Source organism: Phoca vitulina, unplaced genomic scaffold (genome assembly GCF_004348235.1).
Source record: "Phoca vitulina isolate PV1807 unplaced genomic scaffold, GSC_HSeal_1.0 scaffold41, whole genome shotgun sequence".
NCBI lineage: Eukaryota > Metazoa > Chordata > Mammalia > Carnivora > Phocidae > Phoca > Phoca vitulina.
The window spans coordinates 9,857,185-9,869,898 of record NW_022589744.1 but is presented as its reverse complement, the minus strand read 5'-3'; the positions used below and the strand labels follow the sequence as shown (position 1 = coordinate 9,869,898).

General features: G+C 53.9%; 1 protein-coding gene across 1 annotated transcript in view; it reads left to right on the top strand.

Moving 5' to 3' along the window:
- The window catches only part of SDK2 (sidekick cell adhesion molecule 2), a 251,364-nt gene that overhangs the window by 116,235 nt on the left and 122,415 nt on the right, over positions 1-12,714 (top strand). The window contains exon 2 of the mRNA XM_032429331.1: positions 4,513-4,672. Within this exon, the coding sequence (XP_032285222.1) occupies positions 4,513-4,672 (160 nt within the window). The remainder of the gene's footprint in view (positions 1-4,512; positions 4,673-12,714) is intronic.

The following is a 12,714-nucleotide window of genomic DNA, read 5'->3' as shown; positions in this document are numbered from 1 at the left end:
TAGGAGGCCATGGAGGTCAACCCAGAACAAAGATGATGGTGCAGAGACCAGGGGATGGTGAGGAGAGAGGTTTGCAAGAATCCCAAGCTCCCCCCGGTTCCCGTGCATCCAGGGACGCCCCATGAGTGAGCAGTTAGAGTTCCTGTGCGCCCAGAGAGGAGCTGCCAAGAGACAGGCCTTGGTGCGTTTCAGAGGCGGGAGGGGATTTGCCCCTGGAAGCCGGCTCTGGAGGGCAATAGACATCTCCTGGCCATCCGGGTGGTGGGCGGAGGTCTTCACCCTGGCTGCCCAGACCCTGGCTCCAGGGGAGGTGGGAGTCCCAGGCCTGGGCTGGCTTGGGAAGTCAAATCCCAGGAGCAATGGAGGGACTCCAGAGAAAGAAGGCGTTATGTTGCTGGGGGGCAGGAGGGAGGGGAGAGGTTGGAGTTGAGATAAGCTTCTCTACGGCCACGGAGCCTGGAGCCTGGAGTGGCAGGATGACAATGGGGGTATTTAGTGGGAATATCAAGGGCAAGGCAGTCAGGGGCCGCCGAGCTGTTACGGGAAACGAGAAGGAAGCCCAAGACTGAGGCCTCTTGTCTGCCTCTGAAGGCGGCTCTTCCTTCAAGGATCTCACACTCTTGGTGGTCAGGGACCCCCAGCCGTGCTACACCCCGTGTCCCATGCACACACAGGGCCTGCCCTTCCCTCTGTCCCTGGCAGGACCGGCCCGTGACTGCTCACCCTGCAAGCTCACATACGTAGATGCAGATGTGGGCATGGATCTGATTATAAATAAGTGACCCATCCCTGTGTGACACAACAGAAGTTAGCAGAAGATACAGAGCGAAAAGCGAGTCCCCTCCCACCCAGTTCTTCTTCCTAAAGCCTCACTGAGCTCAGTCTCTTATGTAACCCCCTAGAAAAAGCCTCTGCCTAGACAAGCAAATATATTTTTATGCTTCAGTGAAAAAGAACACAAATGGTGGCAGATTACATGTCCGTTCCATACCTTGCTTATTTTCACATAACGGTAGTTCTCTAAAACCGTCCCAAGCCTGATGCTATGGAAAGTCCTCGAGTTTGGAAGTGGGAGCATTTCTGTAACCAGTACCGGCTTGATGGACATATAGGTCATTTTTGAGCGTTCTCTGTTACAAAACATAATGCCGCTATGAAGTGCTGTCCCTTCGCCCATGCACGGATGTGTGTGTGAAGGAGAAGTCTCTAGAAGAGCTGGCGGATAGGGGAGGGGGAACGCATGTGTAGTTTTGATGGCCCCACCAGACTGCTCTCTGCAGAGCTGCAGTCCCACAAAGCCGTGTGCGCTCACGCGTGGGTCCCCGCGGGCTGCCTGGCACCGGGCGCTATCTCGCTTTCAGATCGTGGCCCAAGTGATAGGAAAAAATGCTATCTTACTGAGTCTCGTTTGCCTTTCTCTTATCATGAGGTTCAGCATCTTTGTCTGTGTTTCGGAGTTATTTGTAATTCTTTTCTGTGAACCGTTCATATCCTTTGCCCATTTTTCCGTTGGTTTGTTCACGTTTTTCCTTACTGATTTATGGGAATGTTTTTTATATCGGGAAAATGAGCTCTTTGTCCATGATAGAAGTTGCAGATATTTTCCCCGAGTTTGTCATTTGTTGCTCTCTTGTTTATGGGTATTTTTTTTTCCATGTAGAATTTTTATATAGCTGAAGGTATCAATCTGTTTTATGACTTCCTGGAGTTTGTGTAGTACTTAGAAAGTACTTGGCAAATACTTCACCTCCTCGAGATTATATATTTTTAAACCTCTGTGACTTTTTTCTACTTCTTTTAGAATTCATTTTTCATGCTTAAAACATTGATCCATCCAGCATTTATTTTGAGGAAAAGTGTGAGGAAGAGATTCAACTGTTTTTTTTTTACCCCCAAATGGCTCCCTAGCTGTTTCAAAGTCGTTTGGCGAATAATTGATCATTTCCCCACTGCCTTGAAATTCTGCTTTCATCATATATAAAATAATCCCATATGTATTGGGGTCTATTTCTAGATTCTGAGTCTGTCATTTCATCAGACTATGTGTACGAGAACACACTGTTTTAATTATTGCAACTTTATAATATAGTTCAGTATCTGAGCTAATCTTCTCTACCTACCATACTTTTTCAGAATTTCTTGGTTATTCTTTTGTTATTTTTTTAAATGTGAACTTTAGAATCACTTTGTCTAATTTTAAAAAATCTGTCTTTCGTGTGTGTGTGTGTTTTCAAAGTGAATATGGGTTGTTGTGTACAGTTATACAAGTTGTATACTGCACAAAGGAGCAGCTGGTGCCCGCCAACAGGGCATGAGCTCTTCTCTCTCGTAGTCTGCCCATCTGCACGTACATTCAATGGTAACAGTAGCCACGCCTCCTCTAGTGTGTTCCAGGCGCTGTTCTAACCTCTTTATGTTTTTCAGTTTATTTAATCTACACCACAAACATATCCCCCAATTTACAACTAGGAAATTAAAGTGCAAAAAGGTTGTAAGTAAGTTGCCCAAGGCCAATGATTTGTGTTACCCCCCGTGCATTCATGGCACAGAAACCTGTTCCTGCAGGTAAACACATACACAACACACGCACCCAGACACACGCTTGAACACACAGACACATAGATACACACATATGAAAACACACCTACACACATACACACAGACACTCAGAGACATCTACACAACACGCACGTGGGTGCACGCACACGCACACACACACACACACACACACGGCTGTCCCCTGCCCCAGTATCCTTTCCCTATCAGTGTCTTGCCCCCTAGAGCCCCCACATGCCCTGCTATGCCCTGCTTTTGGAAGACAGCAGGCCTATCAAGGAAAACCAGCTAGCTGGACTCCTGCCATTGCTCAGGGCCTAGTAGGGCCTCCCTCCCAAATCCTTGTATCAGATGGCAGGGGCGGGGCGGGGGACACCACACGGCAGGCCCTGGGGGAGGGGAGCCTGAGCCCCTCCCAGGCCTCCTTGTGAGGATAGCGTGAGATGAGGGATGCAGGGATGCTCCGGGCTCGGTGGTACCCAGCAGGTTCTCTGGGGAAAGGGCAGCCCCGCCCTCCTCTTCCCAGCGTCATTATCTCGGCAGCTGCTGGAATCAGCCCATCCCCGCGCGCATCGCTGGCCTCCTCCACGCTGGTGCCCGGAGAGCCGGAGGAATGAGCTGGCACATGCGGACCTGGGCGCAGGTTGCCCAGTGAGCCGCTGTACGGAGGCGAGGGAGTCTGGGTGCGGAGCGCGTGTGCACGTGTGCGTGTGCAAGCGCCCGCCCCGCCCACCCGCCCCTCTGATGTTCTGGCTCTGAGTCAGCCCTGCATCCCAGGGACTGAATCACTGGGGGCTGGGAGTGTTATTGTTTTAAAACAAACGGGTGATGACAGGAACTAACAGAGGGTTTTTAAAAATGAGATTCAAAGGGCTCTTGAACGCTGCTGGGGAATAGGAATGTGCCTTTGAAGTGCGAATGTGCCCATTTGTCAAATGGGGAGCAGAGCGGCTGCCTCAGCAGAGCGTGCTCCCAGCTCCCCGCAAATGGGTGCTTGCTGGCCTCTCTGCCCTCCGCTGCCACCAGAGGCGGGCGAAGGACCGGGGCCGGGGTGGGTGCTGCTCCCCCAGCCCACTCCCCAGAGAGGGCCTTCTGATGGGCTTTGTAAGGCGGTGAGCTCTGTGACTATTATCAGGAGCCATGCAGAGGGTCAGGAGCAGGGCTGGGGTGGGGTTCCAGGAAGACCCTCCCCAGTAGTCACAAGTTATCCACTCATGAGATTGAGACCAGGGGTGTGGGGTGGGGGCGCGATGCAGTCCAGCCAGTTGACCGGGCCCCAGACGTACATCACGGGTGCTGAGTCGTCAGACTGTGCTTGGGGCCTGGGTGAGGCCTTGACATGAATGTGAACCCGCCTGCAGACCACAGACGCCCAATTCTGGCCAAATCTGAGCGTTAGAGGACAGAAGGATCAAGCAGCCTGGTGGTGGAGGGGGCCCACCGGATGGACTCTGCCCTTGATGTCTTTGAGGGGCTCCCCCAGCCTCGGGGGCAGGACCCAGGATACCTGTCACCTGCCACTGTGTCAACCCACCCCCCTGTTTTCCTTGTGACATTTATATTCCCTTTGACTGAAGTGCAGCAGGTGCCTCCCCCTTCCTTCTGTCCTGGAGGGAGAAATCCAGAAGCACAGGGTATCCAGTGGATGGGGATCCAGAGGGGAGAGAGACAGAAAGTACCGGAAAGAGGGAAGGGGTGGCAGCAGAAGGAGTGAGCCTGGTGTGGTCTACGAGGAGGGAGGCGGGGAACTGGTTGGTAGGCGTGGAGGACTCGCTCTGAAGATCAAGCTCTGAAGTCGGACCGACCCAAGTTCAAGTCCTCCCCGGCCACGTGACCTTGAGCAAGTGACCTGGATGCAGCTGCTCTGTCTGCCCAGGGGCGTTAGGGCACTACGTGAGCAACCACCCGGAGGCGAGCAGGTGCTAACTCGTGGCTCTGTGTGTCTGTTTCCCACAGATGACGTGGCCCCCTATTTCAAGACGGAGCCTGTGCGGACCCAGGTGCACCTGGAGGGGAACCGCCTGGTGCTCACGTGCATGGCGGAAGGCAGCTGGCCGCTGGAGTTCAAGTGGCTCCACAACAACAGAGAGCTGACCAAGTTCTCCCTGGAGTACAGGCAAGCCTCCCCTCCCCTCCTCTCCCCTCCCCTCTCCTCCCTCCTGGCTGCCAGGGGAACCAGGATGGGGGCCTGTCTGGCAGTTTGGGGGCAAGAGTTCCCATGCCAGCGCTCCTGGGAGGCTGGGGTGGTGGAAGTTGGGGGGCAAAGACAGCCCTGCCCGAGGAGTAAGAGGCCCCTGCCCTGCTGAGCCCAACAGAGGATGTCTAGGGGGCGGGCCAGGGGTGCTACCCAGACGGAGCGGACCATGCAACAGGGAACAGAGCAGAGGCGATGGTCGGGGTAGGGGACTCCACCACCAGCCGCTGGGCTGTGGTCGTGCCCGTGACCAGAGCCCCTCCTCCCCAACCCCTGAGAACTCTGCTATCTCCTGGGGGCACTGGAGGGGCCTGGGTCCGACACACGGCTGGGGGGCATGTGGCAACGTGGGTTCAGTGAGGGAATATCTTGTATTTGGGGGCAGTGCAGGTGTGACATGGAGGTGGCCTGCCCAGGGCCTTGGGGCTTGTCCCCACTCCATGTTCATGCCCATGCCCGGAGCTCTGGACGGGCCCTTCCCTCCCCAGGACACCGCCAAGTGGGGAGAAAGGAGGAATGGCACAGGGTCTCAGTGAAGCGCGTTGTTGCTGCTGGAAGCCCGAGCTACCCCCCAAGCCCGGCCGGGCCTCCAGCATTTTCCTCCTGGCAGTCCCTCCCTCCAGCTCCTATCTCCCATCTCATCTCTGCCTGTTTTTATTGGCTCCCAACGCTGTGGATGGTGATTAATCCCCAGGCCTGATGTGCATAATCGGGTGTGTTGGGGCTAAGATTGTCTTGCCCTGGGGATGTTGATACAGATCTGTGCCAGGGACCGGAAGGCAAATGAGAGGAGGCTGTTTAATTGCTTGAGGATCTGTCCTTTCTGGAGAACCATCCTTTTCTTAGCTGAGCGGGGAGGCCAGAGTTTGGGATGCCCCCCCATCCCCAGCCCCAGGTTCCTTGTGCCCCAACCCTGGACTGCATTGGCCGGTAGGTGTGGCCACTTTGTCAGAGAAGGGAGAGGGAGGGTCCGGGACAGGAGGACCACCTTCCTCTCTAGATGGTGAGAGTCCAGGAAGCAGGAGGCCCTCCAGTGCTGGCCACTCTGGGGGTTGGGTCTCCAGGGAGCCCACGAGGGAGACTAGGGGTGCCCCCGTGAGCAGCCCCTATGGCGGTTTTCAGTTGGGGGCCCAGAGCTCTCCTAGCTGCTGCCTGGCGTCCCTGGGGCAGTTTTGACAGCCTCTGTGAAGAGCCCCGCATCCTTTGGATGGGGGACATGCCTGCATGGGAACGCCGGGAGCATGTGGATAGCACACCACAGGTGTAAGTGGTGTCGGGGCCTCCCAGCCTGCCCCTGACTTCTGCCTGCAGGGAGCTGGGCCAGGATCCGGGAGGAGGAGGAGGAGGGTTGGTTCTTCATCATTCAGTCCTGCCAGCAGCCCTATGAGTAGGTTCAGTTAGTTGTCCCATTTGACAGTTGGGCAGACTGCAGCTCAGAGACATTAAACACTTCACCCAAGGTCAGATTGTTGAGCTGGGCTTCAAATACAAGTCGTCTGGCTCCAGGGCTGGAAATCCTTTACATCCAGCGTCTCATCAGGGAAAGACCACTTCCTTAATACGCATCCCAAGCAAACTCCGCTCACCGTGCTCTGCGGGTTCTAGAAAACAGAGCAGAGTGGGGAATGCAGACACCGTTGACCCTTGAACAACATGGGTTGAGCTGCACGGGTCCGCTGACATGGGGATGTTTTTGATAAATACAGAATGGCGCTGTAAATGTGTTTTCTCTTCCTTATGGCTTTCTTAATAACATTTTCTTTTCTCTAGCCTACTTTCTTGGAAGAATACAGTACGTAATGCATATAACATAGAAAATCCGTGAGAACTGACTGGTTATGGTCCCGGTCAGGCTTCTGGTCAACAGTAGGCTATTAGTAGTTAAGTTTGGGGAGTCCAAAGTCATACATGGATTTTCGACCACATGGGGGTCGGCACCTGGCTCTTTAGGTTACTCAAAGGTCAGTTGGGTGGTTGGGTGGCAGTTTCAGGGGGACACAAAGAAGCTTCCACTGGGGAAACTCCTCTCCCTACACTGCCTTCAGAGCTCTTTCGGGTTGCTCCTGATGGCACGCACCTTACCCCCTGCTGCTCCCATCTGAGGTGATACACCGACACCAAACAGGACCCTCCCATCCCGGGCCCCATGGCAGCCCCCTGCCCGTGCCCTCTGCACTGCCTTTGTTCAAACCATCCTGTCCCCTCTACTTGCAATATTGTGTCTTCTAGAACCTTCTTTCTCTCTCCTACAGGATCCCAGCTCCTTCAGAAAGCCTTTCCTCATAGTACACACGTGTATTCTCAATCAATATCTCTCTGTCTCTGTCTCACAACACTTACACACTCACGTCTGCCTCTCTCTGCCCTTTGTGATCGTCCACAATACATCCCATTATACCTTTTGCCTTCTCATCATTTATACACAATGCTACAAGTGAGCCACAGACTGAGGTCAGGGCTTCAGGAACCTTGGCATTTCCAGGGGTCTCAGGGCTCAGAACTAAGAACTTGGTTCTGCCGGGCGCTCTGTCTCCCCTGGGCTGCTCAGCGGCACCACCTCTGGGTGCGGACTTCATTCTCATGTGGTTAGTGACACTGAGAAGTTTGCGGTCACAGGCTTACAGCCCCATGATTTCAGGGCAGAAGGAGCGTCCCTGGAAGTTCCACATGGGAAGCCCTGGGGAAAGATTCTGATCCATCCAGCTTGGGTCATCCCACTTATTTTTGCTAAGTTATTTAAGAATTTGCAGACATCATGTCACTTCACCCCTAAGTAGAATTTCCCAAGAACAAGGCATTCTACAGAACCACAACACAATGTTCACGCTGGGGAAATGTCCCATCGATGTACCTCTGTCTCATATGCAGCCCATATTCACATATCTCTGTCCCAGTGATGTTTTTTGTAGCTATTTTTACTATTGTTTGATACAAGATCTAATCAAGGACCGCACAGTAAACTTAGTTGTCAGGACTCTTGGACTCCTTCAATCTAGAACCATCCCTCATTTTTCTCCCATCTTTCATGGCATTGACATTTCTGAGACCTCAGCCAGCTTTGCAGAATGTCCCCCAGTATAGATTTGTCCAGTTCTAGCCTCATGATTAGACTCATGTTAAACCTTTTGGGCAAGAGTATTACCCAGATGTGTATCCTTCTCAGTGCTTCATACATGAAGGCACTCAGTATCATCTTGCCCCATTATTGGTGATTTGGGTTTGATGAATTGGTCAAGGTGAGGTGCACCAGATTTCTCCATTGTCAAGGTATGGAGATATCCCCTTGCCTTTAGGGGACAACTGGAAACTGTGAATAGTCTCCTCCCCAGGAATCCCTCACCCGGTGGTTGAGTATCCATGGATGAGTCTAACCTGAATCTATTATTACCATTGTGGTGGTGATAAGCAGATTTTCTACTTCTATCATTTTTTTTACTTATATTTGTCATTCTTTTGTAAAAGAGATCTTCCCTTTCTCATCTTCTTTAAAATGATATAGCATCAGTATGAACTGATGGATAATTTTTCCTATTCAATGTGTCTTGATCTATCCCTGTCATTTTTCATTTTGATGCTCAGTAGTAACCCATAATTGGCTATGGAGCTTCTTCTAGCTGCATCCTGGGTCTTTTGGACATGTCCCCCCTGGATTTCTAGCACTCTCTTGCTTTTTGGCTCAATAAAATGTTCCAGATTCGCCTTTGAAATACATGCACACCAAAAATTGCATCCCAGAGGAGGGTGGCCAGCTTCTCATCCTGTGGTTCTCTGAGCACTGCTTTCTACTTCCTAGTCTCTTGCAAACCCCAGGCTCTGAGCTGGGTGATAATATCCAATTTCAGGCAAAAAAATGGCTGAATTTACTCAGCAAGTCAAGAGAAAATAAGTTTCGAAGTGCTGCCATAAATTTCACTGTTTCCTACCCCGTCTCCAAAGGAAGAAGTTTGCATTCACATCCAGTCTCCACTGGCCTTTATTCTCAGTGGGATCTGTAGCCAAATGGGCGTGACGCACGCACACGCACATGTGTGTGTGTGCGCACGCGCGTGTAACATCTACACAAAGGGAAGCCTGTGCATCCTTCTGAGCATGAGTGTCTGGGATGAGTTTGTGGGGCCACATCCATCCCGGGGGGGCAGAGTGCAAATAGCATGGACTTCGGAGTTAGGGCCGCCTGAATATAATCACGCTCCTACCACTCCCTGGCTCTGTGACCTTGGGCAGAATTAGCCACCGTGCACTTGTTTTCTTTTCTTGGAATCAGGCACATGCCTACTTTAGAAGGTTACAGTAAGAATTAAATGAGATTCTATGGGACGAGGCCCGTCGCTGATGTCATGGAGTAGATGGCACCTGCTAGGATTATACGGGGTGTTTGTCTCGACAGAATAACAGCACAGGTCTGGTAACAAACCTACTAGATCTCATGTGCAAGCGAGCACATCTCCGAGGTGTTCGCGGGGACCCTGTACACCCATTCCAATGCCACTGTTATGGTCCGGGACCCTTCTTAGAACTCTTTTTGTCTTATCAAGTGCTGTGAGAGCCCCTTGTTGGTGACCTATCTTACCTGTTTTGAAACCAGCCTTGAACTCCCAGTTTGAGAAATAAAGTGGCTGTAACTGTTGGGGGTACCACTTGGGTACAAAGCACTATCAGACTCTAAGGAAATGAGATCTCTTTTCCCATGTGGGTGGGACAATGCATGGGAAGACCCTCCCAAAGCTTTGGGCGCCGTCCCCCTGCCCACTTCTGTCAGTAGAACAGGTGCACGGCTTCTCACAGTGACTCTCGGAGTGTGTGTTAGGGGTGGGTGGGAGGGGTGGGAGGAAGCTGAACACAATACTCAGTTGGAGGCCTAAGGTCTAATGTGTTTGTTAACCTCTGTGCATGAGTGTGCGTATGGGGGTGGGTAAGTGGGGGTGTGTGATTCCTTCATGCTCTTGTATGCATGTGTAACCATTGGGAGTCCGTGTCTGTGCAAAACACATTGGCATGTTAGCCTAACTTCCTGACCAGGTGGGATGCTAACTCATGAAAGGCCAGGGCCTCCTGTGTTGCCCCTGGAGCCTCTTCCATCAGATCATTCCCCTCTACTCCCTCCCCTCAGCCCCCCTCCTCTGCCCTCCCTCCTCTGCCCTCCCTCCTCCTCCCCTCCCCTCCCCCTGCCCCAGGCCATCTCCCCAGGCTGCATCCATTCTGCCTCCCTTTGCTTTCACTAAACCAGCCAGGGCTGCATGGCTGGGGACAACCCACCAGCTCAGGAGCAATGGGGGAGGAGGGAGGGGGGATGGCCCAGAACCGCCTGTCCTTGTGACCACATCCTGGCAAAGCCATCCACCAGATTCTGCTGTCCTGCCCTGCTTGTGCTGTCTCCCATAATTTTGCTCACCCTTAAAATCGAATCAGAAAAACAAAGCAGCTGGGTGGATCGCGCACACACACACACACAGATTCCCACGCATGGTTAACTTAACATACACTTTCTCACAGCGTTATTACCCTCCTTTTGCAAACGAGGAGCCTGGAGCTCAGAGGGGTTCTGGATCTTGCCTGCGGGGTCATGAAGAGAGCAAGAGGCAGATCCAGGAGGTCTGTTTCCCAGAGTGTGTTCTTGTCCCACCTGTAGAGATGCACACGGGGTCCAGATCGGGCTCCTCCTGCCACACTCCTGTCCCTGTACATCATTCTTCTGCCCTGAGAGGCAAGAAGCCAGGGGCCCCCTCAGACCCCCTGACATGCAAGCGAGAGGGAGTGCGACCAGCAGAGGCCGAGTCCCGCCCCTGAGGCCGCAGCTGGCCCCTGGCTGGCGTGGAGAAGAGCAGGTGTGTGGAGGGGAATCTCTGATGAGCCAGGCAGGGCGTCTGGCTGGCCCCAGGCTGGGTCCCCAGCCCCACTGCCAGGCTGATGTGCCTTGTGGGGGGAGCTATGGTGTTGGGGCTCCGCACGCGGGCTCAGCGGCAGAGACAGTAAAGCCCCGCAGTGGAGGCAGAGACCCAGGCATGCTACAGCCTTTGAAATTCTTCAGAGGAGAGGATGAAGTGAAACTCTCCGCACCAGCTGCTTTGTCTCTGGCTTGTCCTCTGGCCTCCCCTTAGAAGTGAGAGCAGGTGGCAGAGGCTGGGGACGCAGAGGCCAGCGGGCTTCCCAGAGGGCACTGGAGCACCTACCACGTGGGTGCCCAAAACGGAGCCAAGCTCTTACCAACAGCAGTTCTGGGAGATTGGTGCTATTATTATCTCTGCCTCATAGCTAGGAGTCACAGCTCAGAGAGATTCAGCAACATGCCCAGGGTCACACAGCCAGACCTGGGGAGTCAGGTTTACCCAGGATCTTTTGGGCCCCAAGCCTGCATTCCGCCCCCCGCCGCTCCAAGCTGGCTGTGTGGCCTTGTTTGTCCTCTCCCAGGACAGTGGCACTGCTAGGACCCGCTTTCTGGGGATGGCCCCAGCCAGCCTTCTAAACCAGTGCAGGAGAGCCAGTCACGGCTAACACGGGGGCTTACGTGGGCCCAGCCCTGTTTGAAGGGTTTCACATATGTTAACTCTTGAAAACGAGTGCTCCAAATGACCAGCCACCTTGTGCCGGGCCCCGTGCCGGCCCCTTTCCCTTTGGCTCTGTTCTCCATCCCTGAACATCAGCAGCTCCTGCAGGAGAGGCATCTTGGTAGTGAGGGACGTGAGGCTCCGTGGCTTAGTTCCCTGAAGTCGTGGAAGATCTTCTCTCTCCCAGCCTGATGGACGAACGTCAGGAGAGGCCTACCTTTGCTCAGTCATGAGGCGCAGATTTGGGACCTTCTACCCGCCGGGCACGGAGCTAGACCAGGAGGACAATAAGGAAGGGCAGGCCAGCCCTGCCCATCCCTCTGCCCTTTGCAAACCTTTGTTCTAGCCGAAGAGCAAGAGCCGTAAGGGCCTGGACTAGGGAGGGACGGCAGGTGTAAAGACCAAGAGAGGGTCCCAGAGAAGTTTGGGGCCACCTGTGGAAGATGTTGAACTTGAACCGAGAGGGGAAAGGGCATTGGTGTGGATGTGGTGTGAATGCTCCCCCGCCCCCAGCGCACTGACACTGGGCGCTGAGTGAGCCCAGAGAGCCCTTGCCCCCATGGAGCTCGAAGTCTGGAATGGAAGCAGAACGCAGTCATTCTGCGCACGTATTAAGGGACCCCAGTTTCAACGCGTGCTATCGAGGGAAACCACAGGTCGGACGTGTCACTGGGGACACTGAGACCTAGAGAATGGGTAGAGTTAGCAGGGGTGGAAGGGGGCTTGCAGACAGAGCCGTGTGCACAGATTCTGAGGCTGGAGGAGCTGAAAGATGACCAGCTCGGACAGGAGGTCAGGACCCTGGAGGAGCAGATGGGGTCAATTAGGTCGGGGCTTGCTGGCTCTCTTAGGGGGCTCTTATCTCAAGCCAACAGCGACGTGGGTCCCCTGACTCATTTGTCACAGGAAAGGGACACCATCAGATGTCTGCTTTCAAACCGTGTAGCCAGGCAGCTGGGTGGGGAGTGGGCTGGAGGAGAGCAGGTGGGAGCCGGGCTGGGCCATCGAGGCAGGAGGTGGGTGGCCGGGCCATCTTGGAGACAGCGGGGATCAGAGGAATGGATGGGTCCGAGACCTATCTCAGAGGCTGAACTGACAGGCCTGGACGATGGGCTGAATGTGCAGGGGAGGGAGGGAGGCAGGTGGCGGGGGAAACGCTGGAAGGGACACTGTGGGAGGTCTCCGTGCTCCCTTTGGGTGTTCGGCGAGACTTCGGGCAGCCTCGTCCAGCAGGCGGGAAGGAATGAAGAAAAGCCCACGCTGAAGGTCACCGTGACAGCTGATGCCGTGGGAATGAGCGGGATGAGAGAGTGGACACAGCACAGGGGGAAGAGCCTCAGAACCCCAGGAGGCAGATAAACAAAAGCGGTGAAAACCTGCCCAGCAGCACGAAGCCAGGAGGCCACAATGGCGATTGGG